Source organism: Phoca vitulina, unplaced genomic scaffold (assembly GCF_004348235.1).
Source record: "Phoca vitulina isolate PV1807 unplaced genomic scaffold, GSC_HSeal_1.0 scaffold4, whole genome shotgun sequence".
NCBI classification, from domain to species: domain Eukaryota; kingdom Metazoa; phylum Chordata; class Mammalia; order Carnivora; family Phocidae; genus Phoca; species Phoca vitulina.
In genome coordinates this window covers 68,570,305-68,591,070 of record NW_022589707.1, presented here as the reverse complement: position 1 = coordinate 68,591,070, position 20,766 = coordinate 68,570,305, and the positions used below count along the sequence as shown (strand labels likewise).

At 38.5% G+C, this 20,766-nt stretch overlaps 1 protein-coding gene across 2 annotated transcripts in view; it reads right to left on the bottom strand.

The window, feature by feature from the left end:
• KIAA1324L (KIAA1324 like) overlaps positions 1-20,766 on the bottom strand; it is a 179,754-nt gene that overhangs the window by 53,730 nt on the left and 105,258 nt on the right. For both annotated transcript variants that reach the window (XM_032402265.1, XM_032402264.1), the window contains exons 4-8: positions 15,792-15,939; positions 12,669-12,755; positions 10,688-10,793; positions 9,598-9,750; positions 8,889-8,977 (exon numbers count right to left, since the gene is read on the bottom strand). In XM_032402265.1, coding sequence (XP_032258156.1) covers positions 8,889-8,977; positions 9,598-9,750; positions 10,688-10,793; positions 12,669-12,755; positions 15,792-15,939 — 583 coding nt within the window. The remainder of the gene's footprint in view (positions 1-8,888; positions 8,978-9,597; positions 9,751-10,687; positions 10,794-12,668; positions 12,756-15,791; positions 15,940-20,766) is intronic.

Sequence of the window (20,766 nt, the reverse complement as noted above, 5' to 3'; positions counted from 1 at the left end):
TTTGAGACCTTTCTTGTTTCTTGAGAAAGGCTTGTATTGCTATATACTTTCCTCTTAGGACTGCCTTTGCTGCATCCCAAAGATTTTGAATACTTGTGTTTTCATTTTCATTTGTTTCCATGAATTTTTTTAATTCTTCTTTAATTTTCTGGTTGACCCATTCATTCTTTAGTAGGATGCTTTTTAACCTCCATGTATTTGAGTTCTTTCCCACTTTCTTCTTGTAATTGAGTTCAATTTTCAGAGCATTGTGGTCCAAAAATATGCAGGGAATGATCCCAATCTTTTGGCACCAGTTGAGACCTGATTTGTGACCCAGGATGTGATATATTCTGGAGAATGTTCCAGGTGCACTAGAGAAGAATGTGTATTCTGTTGCTTTGGGATGGAATGTTCTGAATATATCTGTGAAGTCCATCTGGTCCAGTTTCATGTAAAGCCCCTATTTCCTTGTTGATCTTTTGTTTAGATGATCTGTCCATTTCAGTGAGGGGGTGTTAAAGTCCCCTACTATTATTGTATTGTTGTCGATGTGTTTCTTTGATTTTGTTATTAATTGGCTGCTCCCATGTTAGGGGCATAGATATTTAAAATTGTTAGATCTTGTTGGATAGACCCTTTCAGTATGATGTAGTGTCCTTCCTCATCTCTTATTATAGTCTTTGGTTTAAAATCTAATTTGTCTGATATAAGGATTGCCACCCCAGCTTTCTTTTGATGTCTATTAGCATGGTAAATGGTTTTCCACCCCCTCACTTTAAATCTAGAGGTGTCTTTGGGTCTAAAATGAGTCTCTTGCAGACAGCATATCGATGGGTCTTGTTTTTTAATCCAATCTGATACCCTGTGTCTTTTGATTGGGGCATTTAGTCCACTTATATTCAGAGTAACTATTGAAAGATATTAATTTAGTGCCATTGTATTGCCTGTAAGGTGACTGTTACTCTATATTGTCTATGTTCCTTTCTGATCTATGTTACTTTTAGGCTCTCTCTTTGCTTAGAGGACCCCTTTCAATATTTCTTGTAGGGCTGCTTTGGTGTTCACAAATTCTTTTAGGTTTTGTTTGTCCTGGAAGCTTTTTACCTCTCCTTCTATCTTCAATGACAGCCTAGCTGGATATAGTATTCTTGACTGCATATTTTTCTCATTTAGTGCTCTGAATATATCATGCCAGTCCTTTCTGGCCTGCCAGGTCTCTGTAGATAGGTCTGCTGCCAATCTAATGTTTCTACCATTGTAGGTTACATATGTCTTCTCCCAAGCTGCTTTCAGGATTTTTTCTTTGTCTCTGAGACTTGTGAGTTTTACTTTAGATGTCGGGGTGTTGATCTATTTTTATTGATTTTGAGGGGGGTTCTCTGTACCTCCTGGATTTTGATGCCTGTTTCCTTCCCCAAATTAGGGAAGTTCTCTGCTGTAATTTGCTCCAATATACCTTCTGCCCCACTCTCTCTTTCTTCTTCTTCTGGGATCCCAATTATTCTAATATTGTTTTGTCTTATGGTATCATTTATCTCTCAAATTCTGCCCTCATGATCCAGTAGTTGTTTATCTCTCTTTTTCTCAGCTTCTTTGTTCTCCATCATTTGGTCTTCTAGATCACTAATTCTCTCTTCTGCCTCATTTATCCTAGTAGTTAGAGCCTCCATTTTTTATTGCACCTCATTAATAGCCTTTTTGATTTCAACTTGGTTAGATTTTAGTTCTTTTTTCTCTAGTATCTTCTATGGTTTTTTCAAGCCCAGCTAGTATCTTTATAATTGTCATTCTGAACTCTAGTTCCAACATCTTACTAATGTCCATATTGATTAGGTCCCTGGCAGTCAGTACTGCCTCTTATTCTTTTTTTTGAGGTGAGTTTTTCCATCTTGTCATTTTGTCCAGAGGAGAATAGATGAATGAGAGAACAAAATGCTAAAAGGGTAACAAGGACCCCAGAAAAATATACACTAAACAAATCAGAAGAGACCCAAAACTGGAGAGAAAAGAAAGGCGGGGGTGGAAAGGAGTATGATCAGGCTGGTGAATAGAACAGAGCCACACACTAGATTTTGGGTGTATTTTGGTCTGTTAGAAGAAATTGCCTCTCAAAATTTTAAAGAAAGAAAAACATATATATATACAAAAATAAGGGTAAATACAATGGAGGGATGGAATATGACTGTAAAGATGAAAATTAAGGAGCGCCTGTGTGGCTCAGTCATTAAGTATCTGCCTTCGGCTCAGGTCATGATCCCAGGGTCCTGGGATCGAGCCCCACATTGGGCTCCCTGCTCAGCAGGTAGCCTGCTTCTCCCTCTCTCACTTCCCCTTCTTGTGTTCCCTCTCTCGCTGTGTCTCTCTCTGTCAAATAAATAAATAAAATCTTTAAAAAAAAAGATGAAAATTTAAAAAGATTTTAAAAAGGAATTGATAAGGTAAGAAGTTGGTTGGAAAAGAATGAAAAAATTTTAAAAAAAAGATGTGATCGGGGGAGACTAGGACAAAGTCATACACTAGATTTAGGGTATGTTTTGGTCTGTTAGAAGAAACTGTATCCCAAAATTTTAAAGAAGGAAAAATTTATATATATACAAAAAATAAGGTTAAATACAATGAAGGGATAGAATATGACTGTAAAAATCAAAGTTCAAAAAAGATTTTAAAAAGGGAATTGATAAGATGTTGGTTGAAAAAGGAAAGAAGAAAAATTCAACTAAAAAAATAGAAATAGAAAAAAATAAAGAAAATTTTAAAAATTAACTTTGAAAGACTAAAGAATCATGGGGAAAAAGCAATGAATTCTGTATTCCCTTAGTGCTGTATTCCCTTAGCACTGGGGTTTTGCAGTTCTCATTGTTTGGTAAACTTGGTCTTGGCTGGGTGTTCTTGTTGATCTTCTGGGGGAGGGGCCTGTTGCAGAGATTCTCAAATGTGTTTGCCTGAGGCGGAAATGAACCACCCTAGCCAGGGGCCAGGCTAAGTAATCTGCTTGGGTTTGCTCTTGGAGGAAGGGGAGTCTCCCTGGATCTGCCACTTGCTGGTTCCCTGCTCGAAGAACAGTGGCCCGACTGTGCCGGGGATCATGGTTTATGGCAACCCCGAGCGGAAAGCCCACTCCTCGGCTCCGTCTTTGCAGCCGGCTTCCCTGCTCCGATACCTGGGAGCTCCGCCGCACTCAGGCACCCCCAGTCTTTCTGTGATTCCGATGGTACTGAGACCACACTGTCCCAGCAAAGGTTCCACCCCCCACTTAGCCACTGGAGCAATGTCCCTGAGCCAGGCAGACTTCTAAAAGTTCCGATTTTGTGCTCTGCTGCTCTATCACTTGCCAGTAGCTGGCTGACAGAGGCTCCCTCCCCCCATGGTCTATCTTCCTGTATATCTCATCAGATTCACTCCCCCGCACATCCTATCTTCCAGAAAGTGGTCACTTTTCTGTTCATAGAATTGCTGCTATTCTTTTCTTCGATCTCCTGTTGAATTTGTAGGTGTTCTGAATGGTTTGATAACTATCTAGCTGAATTTCTGGGACCAGACGAAATTTAGGTCTTCTACTCTTCCACCATCTTGCTCTTCCTCTCCAGGAAGTGGTCATCTTTACAAGAACTGTATTTGCAATAGTGATCTGATACCAAAACACTAGCAAACCTTCTATGACCGCTCCAAAAATATCAGAAGAGGTGTGCAAAAAATTCTGTGGGAATTCCCAGTATATCAAGACAACCTTGGCAGATCTATTCATGTTGTTTAAGAGTAGATGAGTTCTATGAACCAGCACAGAATCACTCTCTTTTTATTATGGTAACCAACACCATCTTTTTCTCTTTAGGAACTGATTTGTGTGACACTGAAAGGAACAGGGAGTTATACAGTCTGGCCGCCCAGCCTCAGGGCTCAGCCAGTGAATGAAGCTGTTGTACCAGAGTATCCCATTCCATTGGAAGAATGGTTAGTCTGAGGTGGGCTCATGCTTCAACAAGGGCCAATAAGAGTCTTTTCTGAAACTCTGGTCAGCGCCTCTATGATCAAGAGCTGTGAGGATGATAGTGGCTTGGGTGGAGATGCCAGTGGGCATCTGGTACCACAGGAAAGAGCTTGCCTCTGAAGGAAATAAAAATGAACCAAGAATATCAGTGAGAAGAACAGGAGAAAAAAAATGTCCTAATAAAACTGCTCTGTGGTGACCTCCCAGTCATGAGTCAAGAGACTTGCCCTGCTTCCACCTACCCCAAATCTGGAAAGGATTTTTTAATTTCATTAACAGAATTTTTCATTATCCCCAAGTGTGGGAGCAAAACTGACACCTTGCTTTGCAACCATTAAAAAGAAAGGTGTATTCACATTCCACAGTCAGGGCAGGGGAAGGAACTACTTTTTACCCTGAGATAAAAGACAAAAACAAACAAACAAAAAGTTACTAGTTCTATGGAGTTCTAGTACTCAATATAAATAAAAGCTTAAGCCTTGTCTGTATGTGGCTGACTCCCTAACAAAACCACCTTATCTCCTAACGTCTGTAAGCAGATCTGAGACAACCTTTGTGGATATAATAAACAAGTGAGTGACTTGTTTTTCAGCCATGAACCCACTTAATTGAAAATTAAGTATCCTTTGTATTCTTAGGAGGTTTTTTTTCCTCTTTAAATGTCTGTTGCATTTTTTATTTGGTAAGCCAGGTTCTAAAGCTTGGATTCTCCTCAAAATATTTTTGGCAAGTTTTGGCAAGTTAATGTTTTCTCTTTTCTAAATACTTCTATATCTGAGACTTTGACACAAATAAATGTTGACTTTGCTAATTTGAGCTCAATGTGCTAGCACACTGGGATCTCTCTAAATTTTACTTCTGTCATTCTCCCCAGCTTTATTGCTCTACAATTTAACATACTTATTCCCAATATCCTCATGCAAGTTGAGGATTTTTAAATCAAATGTTGAAAATAATTCACATGTACTCATAGTCTTCTTGGTATGACCTAGGATATGTATAATTATGTTGAAATTTATATTCCTATAGCAAATACATGATACCAACTACAGTACTAGTTAATATCAACTACACTCCTAGTTGATATATCCATTTATTAAGTCAAACATTTTACATACAGTTCCTGAATTAGCCATATATCCTCTTAACCATATCATTTAGTCCACAATTCTCTATCTTAGCCATACGGAGATCATGAGAAGCTCTATCACATATGGTGCTAACATTAAAAGATGCCTTCTCTCAGTGACTACTTGACCATTAACAAGGTCAAGAATTTTTTAAGATTTTATTTATTTATTTGACAGAGAGAGAGAGAGCACAAGCAGGGGGAGTGGCAGGCAGAGGGAGAAGCAGACTCCCCGCTGAGCAAGGAGCCCGATGCGGGGCTCGATCCTAGGACCCTGGGATCATGTTCTGAGCTGAAGGCAGATGCTTAGCTGATGGAGCCACCCAGGCTCCCCAAGGTCGAGATTTTTTGAGCTCAGATGTTAAGCACTGAATCTGTGCATGTGTATGTAGCCATATGAGTGTATCTCAACATATGTAAAAAGTGGGCTCTGAACATTTTGAAAAAATACACAAAAATTTCAAGTTGACTCACTACTACAAAACCTCCCTATTCTAGCATGAGTCTATGTCCTTAGATGCAGCTAATGCAACCCCCTTCCCACACCCCCACATTCCAGTCACACACCCCATTAGTTCTTCAGATATATCCTGCTCCCTCCCACATCAGATCTTCACCATCCTGCTCCTCTTCCAGAAATGCTCTTCTTCCATGCCTTGGCCAAGGTTTCATACAGTTCTGAAGCCTTTCCAGGCTGGGTCAGATCCCCATAAAATTCAGACTTCTCTGCTATAGCACTAATCACAGCTGGAAATATTTTTTTTCTTTTGACAGACCATCTCTTCCTCTGAAATCCAGACCAGTCGTTCTCAAATTGCTGAGATCCTAGACCAGTAGAATCAGAATTAACCTGGGAACTTCTGAGCAATATAAATTCTCAGGTCCCACCCCAGATCTACTGAAAGAGAAAATCGGGGACAGGAACCTCCAGGTGAATCTACTGCACACAAAAATTTGGCAACCACTGTCTACACTCCGTGTAGACAGTTACCTTCTTCTTCTGCCTCTCCTTGTTTCTGCCCTCAGCACCCAGCATTCGGTAATATGACCAGTGCTCAGGAAAGATTCACTGAATAAATGAATGAGAGAGTAGAAATTCCACATTTTTCATGATGTTAATGAGAGTCTCTCAATCAGGATTAGAATGGTTTCAGTTACTAATCAAAATACTTCTGAAAAATGTTCCCTATAGGAGAGAAGCAATCAAATAACTCAGCTTCAAAATGAACACAGAAACCTATAACAGTCCTGTGTCATATAAGTGATTATGTTCAAAGTCTGTCTACCTCAATAGCTGCTTCCCTCGAGGATGCTCTCCAAGCAAGGGGAAAATAAGATCAAAGAGAGTATGACAGGACAGAAGGGGCCATAGTCAGTGAACGACCTGAAAACATCACCAAGCCACCAGCAAATCCCCAGGCTGTGCCAAGCAAGAATAAAATATCTTTTTAAAAGAGGAAACCGGAACACATGAAAAGGTTGAAACAAACAAAAATAGAAAAAAAATTAAAATTCACATCTGTAATCTACATTTCTCTACTATATCGGTTAATTAAGCTTCTATTGTTTTTGTTTACTTCTGAAGCTAGACACATTTCTCTTGAAATAAGTCTTAAGTCGCTTTTTAAAGAATCACTGAGTTGATGGAGCCAAGTACGATCTGTTCTATACTGAGAACGTGTTCAGAGTTCACCCAGACTCAACAGAAAAAAGTAGTTTTGGTGTACGTGTGAACACAACATGCCTGTGGGTGCTTGCATGAGCACAGGTGTGTGTGCATGCATGTGCACAGATGTGTGTGTGGGTGCATGTGTGTGTATTCCGTACATTCTACATTTAACGTATGGTTTCACCTCCTTCAGGCCCAGGTCAACTAAATGTTATCACACTACTCATTGACGTAACACACTACTTATTGACATAATAAAAATAGGACTTTTGAATATTTTCACCACAGCAAAGACAAGAACCATTTGTATATTAGATCTCATTCATTTAAGCTTCAGTAATGCTGACCTAGTGATTACTGCATAGAACAAAACAAATTCAATTTGCCTTACTTATTAATAAGACAAGTTTAACTAAAAAAAGTTTAGGTAAAAATCATTATTTCAAATTACTTTAACTCACCTTAGTGGCTCTCTGCATGTATTTTCCAAATGGAAATAACCATTTCTTAGTCATTATTATAGGACCATCAAGATCTCATTTCATAACTCCTTCTAATATAAGGGCTGTTTGAGTTACTGTTCTTATTAAAAATAATACATATACTTCTAATTATTAAAATTTCCCACTAATTTAAACTGGCCTTCCCCTGAATTATCCTGAGTAAGTAATGGCTCTCCTGCAAATATGAGAATGGCCTTGGTCTTAAGTACTCAAAAGTCAATTCCTAAAAAAAATTTAAGGACTAAAGATAAGATTAATAATCACACAAACATAGAAAGTACAGATTAGAAGGTAAGGATACAAAAATAAGAAAAGAAAAGCAATACTGACATATATGTATATTCTCCAAACTAGGTCAAGAAATTAAATGCCATGATTTCAAAGATGTAAACACAAGGAGAGAATGCTGCATTGCAGCGCCCCCCCTTTTTTTTTTAAGATTTTATTTATTCGTTTGAAAGAAAGAGACAGAAAGAACATGAGCAGAGAGGGGCTGGGAGAGAGGGGGAAAAGAACCTGAAGCAGACTGCACTGAGCGCAGGGCCGGACGCTCGGGGCTCAATCCCACAACCATGAGATCATGACCTGAGCCGAAACCAAGAGTCCGATGCTTAACAGACTAAGCCCCCCAGGCACCCCGGCAGCCACTTTAATCTCAGTTTGTCCTACTGACAAACGCTAGTTACAGGCTAACTGTAATACAGAAAATGCCACATCAACTGCGGGGTTCATGTGTGCATTTTTCCTCTGGCGAAGTGCCAGCATATGGTAATTACTCTGCATTTTCTAAACACAATTACACAGTCATCTGCCATAACTGAATTTACCTATGGCTGAGCGGAAGGCAGACGCTTAACGACTGAGCCACCCAGGTGTCCCTGCATGGCTCTTATTGATCAAACCGACTGAGGAACCAAATAATTAAAGAGAGGTTACAGGATATTTCCATCTTGTGAGTCACAGTACACATTTTAAGGCTGTGCTCCTCCTGATCCTATTACTTTTGAAAAAAAAATTTAACTGTTAAAAATAGCAGTCACCTCGAACCATGAGAGACGATGGACTCTGAAAAACAAACTGGGGGTTCTAGAGGGGAGGGGGGTGGGAGGATGGGTTAGTCTGGTGATGGGTATTAAAGAGGGCACATTCTGCATGGAGCAGTGGGTGTTATGCACAAACAATGAATCATGGAACACTACATCTAAAGCTAATGATGTAATGTATGGTGATTAACATGACAATAAAAAAATTAAAAAAAAATAGCAGTCACCTATGGAGGACTCCCTGTGTGGCAGAGCATTACGCCAGGAACCACAACCTGAACATGTCCTGCATTCTCATAGCAGCCTTGTGAAGTAAGAAGTGATATTAGCCCCATTTTACAGATGAAAAAACAGACTTAGAGCAAATAACTGGCCCACAGCACTAATAAGTAATAGTGTAAAATTGAAGCCAGAACAGCCAGATTGAGAATCTACATTCTTAAATTTCCTCTGTCCTACTTACAAACATGTGCTACAAATCAACTCATTTAAGTCTCTCAGGAACAAATTAGAGTCTGCTCAAATTGGGAAGAGGCTTAGATTCGGGATGCAGTCGACTGAAGACAGCCTATACCTTGCCTTCTTCATCACATGGAGTATGGATCTGGAAATAGTCTTTTGTGGTACAGGGAGGTCGCTCCATACACTCACTGGATCCTTCCTCTGCAACATAAAAACGCATTTCAGAAATGAGTCATTTATGTTGTGACTCTCGAAAAAGGCAAAAAATCAAAACAAACAAAAAAACCCAGACAACTAAAATTTTAAAATAACCTTAGCAGACGAATTTAGGAAGAACTAGCTAGGCATAAGGAAAATAAAGGCCTACATTTCTATTTACCCTAGAGCAATAAATGTTTCCATGATACACAGGAAACATTTCATTTTTTCCAATAAGACATTAGATTTCTTCCGTTATCAGTGAACATTGTAAATTTGCAACAAATGAAAATTTTCTGAGTACACCTCTATGCCATTGAATCATGTGAAATTACAATATGATTTTTTTTTAGATTAGTATAAATATATCCAAAGCACAGGGAGAAATATATCCCTGTGGGGTGTGGAACAGAAAAAGTGACAAATGGAAAAGTCATGCACAAAGGGGTAAGAAGAAGTAGTATTTTATCCATTCAATACTGATTCCCTTCAGCACTTGGTTTCTGGCACACTCTTCCCACCACATTTGATGTGTGACTTCTGGCTTATGGCTATAAGCCAGAACACACATAAATTTAGAGAGAGAAGAACAAAGAGCATAAACTGGCAAAGCCTAGTCCTACCTGAAAACTGGGAGTGCTCTTCACACTTTATGCATTCTTTGGCTCCTTTCTCAGAGTAGGTGTTTCTGGGACAGACTTGGCAGGTAAACGAACCTGGTTTGTTGCTGAATGTTCCTGGCTTGCACGGGAAGCATTCTGATGTATATGCCACCCCTGTGTGGTAATGAAAAACAGAGCATGGGAGGGAGGACCCACCAGCAACAAGCACATCAGCACCTTCTTGCTGCTTCTCTCAGAAGTGAGAGAAATAGGAGTAGTCAGCGGGGATCCTTTATCCCATTCATTCAACACCAAGGAAGTATTTACTGTATACAAAAAACTGGGATAGATACTGAATTAAACATCCTAAGGAGAGCAAACACTTAAACAAGAGATTGAGATGTGACAGAGGTATACTAAATTATAAACTGAGTTGTCAAAAAACAAACCCACTCACTCAGACCTAACAGACCCTGGTAGGAATGGCCTTTTCTTCTGGCTTGTAATTCCAGCCTTTGCCAGGAGATGTCCCTATGACTAATGAGATGGTGTCACAGGACCCAGTACAGAAGGTAGTAAAAGATAAAGCCATTAATAAAGGAGAATCACTGATTTAATTAAAACTAGCCCTAATTGAGAACGAAGCATGCCAGGGTTTATTGGCTGCTCTCCTGGGCCAGAAAATGCCCAGCTGGTTCAGAGAGGCAAAAGAGGTTTAGGAGACAGTCAGGCAGAGAAGTTTATTTTATTTCTATTTCTACGGATTTAACAGTGACCCGGGTGGGCTCGATGTCCGGTACAATAGACATTTCTTGAATGAAGAATAGTTTCTTATTAATAAGATCCTTTTATTTTATGTAGAGACACCGAAAATTGTTATCATGCTTATTTTTTCACACAGATTAAATTAATTTAGTTTAAGGGTACAAAAAAGAAAAAAATTCCAGTCAACTTGCCAAAAATAAAACCAGGATCTCTAGACATGTATGATGCCTAACGTATTAACTCCAGCCCCATAAATCCTTGAGCCATCGAAACCAACAACTTAATCAATGTTTTAACTAACTCTCAATTCTGATATGTGACTACCGAAAAAATTGCTGTGAAATACCTTCAATTGTGATATTTTTTACCAAAACTGGCTTGACCGCCTTAGAACCCATAAGGATGCCAGTGGTTCTCCAGTACAATATGTTGGTGCCTGATTTCAACATCACCTGTAAAGAGGAACACAAGGCACTCGGTCAGATAAACCACGCTACTTCAACCATACCTCAAAGCTAATCCCTTATACACGTCTCAAGGCATTATCATGAAACACCATTAATTAGGAACCTACAAATTTAAGTCTACTGTTAGTTCATATCTAAGCTCTGCTGTAGTTATATTTTATAAAAAAAAAAAAAATAGTTTGCCAATCCAAAAACTATAGCAATAAAGAAGGAAAAGAAAATTCTTTAAGCCTGAACAAAAAGATAAAATGATTTTTAAACCATGTGCGTGAAGTCTTGGTTTGTATTTAAAAGGAATTCATTCCAGAAAGTGAAAGGCACTCAACCCAATTACATATTTGTTGACTGCCACTATTCATATGTAGATCTCTGGGCTCTGAAAACAAAAAGTCAACAGAACGAGTTTGCTTCCTTCTAAAGTTGTTTAATAAACAATAGTACAACAGCAAGCAGAGAAAAATAGGACTGTTATAAAATAATATGATTTAAATGACTGCAGAATGTAAATGATATTACATCTAATATTTGCTTCCTTTGCCACCAGCACATGGTTCTATTTACGTATCAAACTACGTTTCCCATAAATCTCATGTTGTTTCCGTCAAAGCCAACGAAATAATTTAAGGGTTCCTTGCTTTCTCATTTGCCACTCTTATTCTTCTATGCAGTCTCTGGCTGGCCAAATTCAAGCTGTATGAAATTAAAACATATCCAAGTACTTCACCCTGCCAGAGAGTCAGAAAAGTAGTGCACTAAGTACTTTCCCCTGTGTTAAGTGAAGAAAGTGTATTTGTTGCCAAGGGTTACTGTACCTTCAAAGCCCAGCTTAATGAATGCTTAGGTGAATGGATCTTAAGTGGTTCTCATATCACTTCCAGGCATACAGATGGAAAAAAAAAAAAAAAACAGTCCAAAAGGGTACATTGTATTAATCACTCAAGGATGGGGCACCTGTTACAACTCAAAGGTGGGGGTGGATGGTCGCTTACTGACATAGAGCTCAGTCTACACTGCAGGCACCACACTAGGTGGTTCCCATATATCCTCTCATTTAATCCTGCAAGATCGCTCCCATTTCTTACATGAAAAATCAGATTCAGAGAGATGAAGCCAAAAACAAAATCAAAGAGATTAAGCCAACTGCCTAGAGAAACACAACTACTGTAAGCCAGAGTTAGATTTGAAATCCATGCCTCATTCCAAAGGGACAGTGCCTCAAATAATAACAGATTCACAGACTGTGTTGCCTGATAACTGCTTTCAGGCATTTGGAGTTGTCCTGTGGAGACTAGGCAGTTGCGTTACCCGATGTGACCAGAGACTGTAGACCTTTGAGCAACAGGTGACAGATAGATAGGAAGCAGGTTTAGGCTCCAACCATGGATGACTTTTGTGATAGGCAGAGCTGTCCAACAGTGGAGTCAGTACGGCCCCCACCAAGACAAGCTGGAAAGTCACTTGTTGGGAAGACTGCAGAGAAAGTTGGGTCAAAGGACCCTCCCAGTACCAGGAGCCACGGATTCTCTCCCATGTGACAGGCACATATGTAAACTTACATACCCCGAGGTTCTGTGCGCTAGTTTTGAACAGCCTTATTTTCTTGTCAATGCCCTTTTGAAAAGGAGGAAAGTTGGAGTATGATGGGAAAGAGGAGGGAAAGAAGCCTAAGGAGAAAGAGAAAGGTAGGAAAAACTACCCGTGTGCATGAAACTTTGGGACAATTTCTTCCCTAACTAGAAACTGTCTAAATTAATGAATCATTTTTCTTTTTTGTTCATAAACTTTTTTTTTATAAGGTTGGGAAAAGGAAGGAGCAGAATGGGGGCTGATGGGATAGAAGAGAAACAAACAGAGACTTACAGAATGAGAGCCCCATTCTCCATTGTCTGTGAGTTTTACCCACTTGTCTGCGGTGGTGTCCATCTCCTGGCACTGATCGTTTTGAATCTGTGGATTAAACACAAGGGCCCCAGTAAAGCTTCTTGAATAATGGCTTTAATTAAATTCATTACTCAGCATAGGACAGGCTGCAAGAGCTTCTTTCAATTCCTACTAAACAATGACCATGAGTAATTCTCAGCAAGCAAACATACCAAGACCTCTAGAGCCTAAGTGACAACTGTATACGAGTGATTCTAAGTAAAGCATCCACATTATTGCAACAAAAGGGTGAGGAAGCAGAGAGGAGGGAGGGAGAGAGGATGAGAGTAGTTAACTCTGAAAATTCACAGAAGGGAGAAAAAGTCATTGCGAAAAACTTACCAAAAGTTTTAAAATCTTTCATTCACCATCCGGGCCCAATAAAAATAAAGTACATTTTTACAAGACTCAGGGAAGTAATGTTTTAAATTAATAAATAAATGACATCTGCTTGGTTTTCAATTCCCCAGGACTCCTTCCAAACACACAGACAAGTAGCTACAGTTAAAGCCAAAGCCCTAAATTCTGAGTTGGGGGGAATGTTAATCACACACCACACCAGTTCAAACGACTGCAGCTACTATCTTTAGTACCAAACACTTTGTGCTCTCCGGACAATTCTTACAAAATGCCTAAGGGTTTGCACACGACTTTTCCAGGCCTGTGAAGAATACACAGACATCAAAAAGCAGGCCATTTTGCAGTACTGCCCATGAGTCAGCAATAGAGTAGGGCTGAAATAAGAACTTGTCACCTCTGCTTTGGCCAAAATGGCTATTTCTCTCTTCTCTACATCTTGGCCACTTCATTCATCCTCCTGACCAGTTTACCAACAACATTAAAATGTTCGCTGTAATAGATATTTCCTAAAAGCTTAGCTAGAAAACAGATACTTTTAACATCCAAAAATACCAGAGAATATCAGCCACTGAGATTGTTTAAACTGAATTTAAGTATCATACTTATACATATTTATACTATAAGCATAATAACCATTCTAATGCAAGTGTTAAGCCATTTTTAAGCAGATATGGACCCTAAATATACCTTTGATGGTCAATGTGTGGATAAGCTGAAAGTTTGTTTTTTTTTTTTTCCCAGCTGAAATCAAACATCATGTGTTTTGGGGATATTCTAATGGCATTCTGGGATCTGATTTCTGTTCTTCATTCTAAAAGTAAATAGTAAAGGTATGACCTTGGTCCAATCACTTATTCTCCCTAGGTTTCAGCTTCATCACTTAAAAAGAAGAGTGGAGGAGCTGAATCAAATTCCCACAGTTCTAAAATTAAATACTTGACTGCTTTAAATTATGTGATGGCCGAAGGTACAACTGTATCTTTCAGTCTTCAGACATTTCCTTTCCATTAACCATAAGCCTGATGACTGAAGTGTTGACCCTCTGAGTCAATAAATTACAACCTATAAAGCTGAAACATCAATAAAAGAAGGAACTCGCCACCTCTTTTCAATATGTAACCAGAACAAAGGCACCATTCAAAGGAAGTCATGAAACTTCATGTTTTAGGAGTACCTTTACTGACAACTCTGAAAGGACTTATTCAGCAATACAAAACTAAATGCTTATTCTTAAACAGTTTTATAATTACCTTGCTTTACTCTAGTTTTAGTAATATTGCAAAAATGTCCCATGGAATAGGGAATCATTTACTCTAAGAAGTGTTTTACAAACAAAATGTAGCTTAAAAAGGAAATCCGTTTGACTATTACTTAACATTTTAAACTCCTCAAAGGATATTAGGACAAGGAGGATCCTTAAAGGTCTGGTCATACAATCCACTTTGCAAAAGAGAATGCTGAGGGCCGGAAAGTTAACTTAATTGCCCAAAACACACAACCAGCCACTGCAGTTGGGACTTAAGCCAGAATCTCTTGACTTCAAGTCCAGGGCTCATACTTTCATGGCAAGTGTCTCTTCCTATCAAACTTCCAACTTACAAATTTCCATTATCAGGAGCAAAATAAATTTGTTTTAGAATTATTAGTACCTGGGCTCCTGAAATCTGGACCACAGAAACATTATACAAGATAATTTTCCCCAATTACCTGTACAACACACATTTTTTAAGAAGTCAATCTGAAAATATTTTCTCAAGCATTTGAGAGACTGCCACAACAAATATTTGCTAGATTAGATACAGTTTATATTAACTTTTTAAAGTTTACTTATCTATTTATTTAAGCAATCTCTACACCCAGCGTGGGGCTCAAACTCACAATCCTGAGATCAAGAGTCACGTGCTCTTCCGACTGAACCAGCCAGGTGCCCCTATATTAAATATTTAATTTTAGTAGCAATAGTCTATTCCTTTCAATTTAAATTCAATTAATTAACATATAATATATTATGAGTTTCAGAGGTAGAGTTCAGTGATTCATCAGTTGCATGTAACACCCAGTGCTCATCACATCATGCGTCCTCCTTAATGCCCATCACCCAGTTACTCCATCCCCCCTCCCCCCACCCCAGCCTATTCTGTAAAACTAATATTTTACCCTACATTCCATAATGCTATTTCATCTCTTACCAAAGACATCAACTATCCCATCCACTGATTCCTTTAGATTATACAAAATTGACAGAATCAAAAAAACATAGCCACTTCTATTTTTCAAATATTGCCCATGCTTATACTTAAATCAGTCAACTACTTGAAACTGCAAAAAGAAAAAAACAAAAACTAAAATTGGTGAAAACATATTTTGACTAAAATAGCATCTGTAGCTATATAGAAAATTAAAATGAATGTTGGGTGAAAGTATTTTTCACACAAAAAGTCTAAATCAAATGGTCATCTAATATCATAACCAATAATAAAACCAGTCCAATGTTATTCAACAAGGTGAGAGCTCAGAGGTAGATAAACAATATTAAGCAGAAAATAAAATATTAAAGAAAAAATAAAGTTTTCTTTTAATATCAAAATGTTCAGTTGACAGGAAAAACTGAGGAGGCATACCACGGAATAGCAACAACCGATTACAAGAAATTTTACATGAATTTCCCTCAAAAAGTAAATTTTAGAACATAAAAGGCCTTACAAAGAACTCAAAGAAGATGTTGTTGTCGACATACTGGTACTCAAAGAAGACATAACCTGACTTCTTGAGGTGCACAGCATAGATCAAAGATACCGTGCAGTCATCACGATTGGACTCTATGTAATTTCCACGAGGGACCCAAGAAGAGCTGTGGAAACAAAACCAAGAGGAATTTTTACATTAGCATTCGGAAACCTCTTCTGTTCACAAGTTATATAACTTAGTTTCAAAAGTAGTTCCATCAGCAAAGCACAGCAGAGAAGTCTAAAGCATTTCTGGAACTCAAAGGCCAACACATTACTGGGAAAATGTTCATTTCTTATGGCAAAGGGCTTCCTTAAAGTTTGGTAAGGTTATGTGATCCATTTGCTAGGAAACTGCTATTTTTCAAGAAAAATTTGGTCACTAAATAGATCACTACTAATTGCAACAGTCTGAGGTAGAGTTATTCTCTCAAGCAACACATGAAGTTTTATTTATACACATATATACCTGGCAGGGAGATGAGGAGTTACTTGAAATGAATGAAGGAAAAGTCCTAGTAAAAACTCATTTAAAGTACACCTAAATAAAATATAAATCACAGTTTCAGAGTATATAGGAGGGGTAGGAGTGTGGTTGGAATTTTTATCAAACAAACAAAATGAAAAATTAAGAAAATATACTGGTGAACAAAATTTAAGTTGCAAATCTAGCCATAATTCTGAGCTAAACCAATAATGAGTCACATGTTGACCCTTTGGCCAAAAAAAAATTTCTAACAAACTGTATGAAAGCACAACTTAACAGCCTTCTCTGTTTATATGGATGGTAAGAGTGAGATTTTGGCAAATTCTTTTCTTTTTTCTAAAAGGAATCTGAAGACTGAGACTTCCACATCCCAACATGACTCACTAACTGGTATTGGATTTGCCCTTTCTCTTTAACAAATTGTTAAACTAAGGAAAATACATGAGCCATATTCAGGCAATGACAATAGGCAATGTAAGACAGAGATTCTTGAGAGCAGGAAAATGCATGAGGCAAAGCCCAAACTGACTTTGGCATCACTCCTCAGGACACTTTCCAGACTGTAGCACCCAAGCAGAGCAGGGTGGTCTCACTGAGCTGAGGAGCAGAGATGAGTATTTAGGGCAGCTGAAGCTGCTGAAATTTATAGGCCTGAGAGTCAGAGAAAACAGGGGTCCAGAAGTCCATATGGAGTTCCTCTGTTGGTCCTGGGCTTCAGGCTAGAGTATACAGGCAGACATGGCAGAGAACAGCCACCACAAAGCTGTGACATAATCAGAGAGATCACTTTAGTGGGAGTCACAGGAACTTCCGGTCAGCCTGAGAGGAGAAAACTTGATAACCACATTGAGCATTCATCTGATACCCCAGAATTGCCACCTTGGGAATAGGGCCTTACCCTGGAGCAGGTATCAGCAAATTTTTTCATAAAGGGTCAAAGAATAAATATTTTTGGATTTGTGGACCATCTGGTCTTTCCTGCAATACTTAACTCTGCCATTATAATTGAAAAGCAGCCATAGATAATGCATAAATAACTGAGCGCAGCTGTCTTCCAATATAACTTGGTTTACAAAAACAAAGGGCCCACAGGTCACAGTTTGCCAACTCCTGCACTAAAATAAAGGTCGTAACCTAGAGCTAAGAGTGAAACCAATACAGAGCCACCCTAAAAAATAATAAAAGCAGGCCTGATGAGATCAAGGTGCTCTTTGAGCACATAAACTGCCTGCCAGAACAAAATTCAGCACCCCTAAAATGAAGAAAAAAAATAATCCATGTTCCCTACATCTTAACATTCACAATGCCCAAGATACAATAAAAATTTACTACACATGCAAATAAGTGGGAAAATATGACCCTTAATTGAGAAAAAAGACAGTAAAAAAACAGACAAGTATTTAAGACAGTTCTTACAAATACAGTCAATTATAAATAAAAGATGAATACAGTGAGTGAAGGGATGGAGAATCTCAAGCATTTCAAGGGAAATAAGAGCCATAAAATAAGGAGCAGAAGGTATACTGGAGCAAATTATAGCAGAGGACTTCCCTAATTTGGGGAAGGAAACAGGCATCAAAACCCAGGAGGCACAGAGCACACCTCTCAAAATCAATAAAAATAGGTCAACACCCCGACATCTAATAGTAAAACTTACGAGTCTCAGAGACAAAGAGAAAATCCTGAAAGCAGCTTGGGAGAAGAGATATGTAACCTACAATGGTAGAAACATTAGACTGGCAGCAGACCTATCCACAGAGACCTGGCAGGCCAGAAAGGACTGGCATGATATATTCGGAGCACTAAATGAGAAAAATATGCAGCCAAGAATACTATATCCAACTAGGCTGTCATTGAAAATTGAAGGAGAGATAAAAAGCTTCCAGGACAAACAAAAACTAAAGGAATTTGCAAACACGAACCAGCCCTACAAGAAATATTGAAAGGGGTCCTCTAAGCAAAGAGAGAGCCTAAAAGCAACATAGACCAGAAAGGAACACAGACAATATACAGTAACAGTCCCCTTACAGGCAATATAATGGCACTAAATTCATCTTTCAATAGTTACCCTGAATGTAAATGGGCTAAATGCCCCAATCAAAAGACACAGACTATCAGATTGGATAAAAAAACAAGACCCATCGATATGCTGTCTGCAAGAGACTCATTTTAGACCCAAACACACCCCCAGGTTGAAAGTGAAGGGACGGAAAACCATTTACCATGCTAATGGACACCAAAAGAAAGCTGGGGTAGGAATCCTTATATCAGACAAATTAGATTTTAAACCAAAGACTGTAATAAGAGATGAGGAAGGACACTGTATCATACATAAAGGGTCTATCCAACAAGAAGATCTAACAATTGTAAATATCTATGCCCCTAACATGGGAGCAGCCAATTACATAAGCCAATTAATAACAAAAGCAAAGAAACATATCAACAATAATACAATAATAATGGGGGACTTTAACACCCCCTCACTGAAATGAACACATCATCTAAGCAAAAGATCAACAAGGAAATAAAGACTTTAAATGACACCCTGGACCAAATGGACTTCACAGATATATTCAGAACATTCCATCCCAAAGCAACAGAATACACATTCTTCTCTAGTGCACCTGGAACATTCTCCAGAATATATCACATCCTGGGTCACAAATCAGGTCTCAACTGGTACCAAAAGATTGGGATCATTCCCTGCATATTTTCAGACCACAATGCTTTGAAACTAGAACTCAATCATAAGAGGAAAGTCGGAAAGAACTCAAATATATGGAGGCTAAAGAGCATCCTACTAAAGAATGAATGGGTCAACCAGGCAATTAAAGAAGAATTTTAAAAATTCAGGAAAACAATGAAAATAAAAACACAACTGTTCAAAATCTTTGGGATGCAGCAAAGGCGGTCATAAGAGGAAAGTATATAACAATACAAACCTTTCTCAAGAAACAAGAAAGGTCTCAAATACACAACCTAACCCTACACCTAAAGGAGCTGGAGAAAGAACAGCAAATAAAGCCTAAACCGAGCAGGAGAAGAGAAATAATAAAGATCGGAGCAGAAATCAATGAAATAGAAACCAAAAGAACAGTAGAACAGATCAATGAAACTAGGAGCTGGTTCTTTGAAAGAATTAACAAGATTAATAAACCCCTGGCCAGACTTATCAAAAAGAAAAGAGAAATGACCCAAATCAACAAAATCATGAATGAAAGAGGATATCAAAACCAACACCAAAGAAATACAAACAATTATAAGAACATATTATGAGCAACTATATGCCAGCACATTAGACAATCTGGAAGAAATGGATGCATTCCTAGAGACATAAAAACTACCAAAACTGAACCAGGAAGAAATAGAAAACCTGAACAGACCTATAACCACTAAGGAAATTGAAGCAGTCATCAATAATCTCCCAACAAACAAAAGCCCAGGGCCAGATGGCTTCCCAGGGGAATTCTACCAAACATTTCAAGAAGAATTAATACCTATTCTTCTGAAACTGTTCCAAAAAATAGAAATGGAAGGAAAACTTCCAAACTCATTTTATGAGGCCACCATTACCTTGATCCCAAAACCAGACAAAGACCCCACCAAAAAGGAGAATTACAGACCAATATCCTTGATGAACATGGATGCAAAAATTCTCACCAAAATACTAGCCAATAGGATCCAACAGTACATTAAAAGGATTATTCACCACAACCAAGTGGGATTTATCCCTGGGCTGCAAGGTTGGTTCAACATCCACAAATCAATCAATGTGATACAATACATTAATAAAAGAAAGAACAAGAACCATATGATCCTCTCAATAGATGCAGAAAAAGCATTGGACAAAGTACAGCATCCTTTCTTGATCAAAACTCTTCAGAGTATAGGCATAGAGGGTACATACCTCAATATCATAAAAGCCATCTATGAAAAACCCACAGCAAATATCATTCTCAATGGGGAAAAACTGAGAGCTTCCCCCCAAGGTCAGGAACACGGCAGGGATGTCCACTATCACCACTGCTATTCAACATAGTACTAGAAGTCCTAGCCACAGCAATCAGACAACAAAAAGAAATAAAAGGCATCCAAATCGGCAAAGAAGAAGTCAAACTCTCACTGTTTGCAGATGATATTATACTTTATGTGGAAAACCCAAAAGACTCCACCCCAAAACTGCTAGAACTCATACAGGAATTCAGTCAAGTGGCAGGATATAAAATCAATGCACAGAAGTCAGTGGCATTCCTATACACCAACAACAAGACCGAAGAAAGAGAAATTAAGGAGTTGATCCCATTTACAACTGCACCCAAAACCATAAGATACCTAGGAATAAATCTAACCAAAGAGGCAAAGAATCTGTATTCAGAAAACTATAGAATACTCATGAAAGAAATTGAGGAAGACACAAAGAAATGGAGAAACGTTCCATGCTCATGGATTGGAAGAACAAATATTG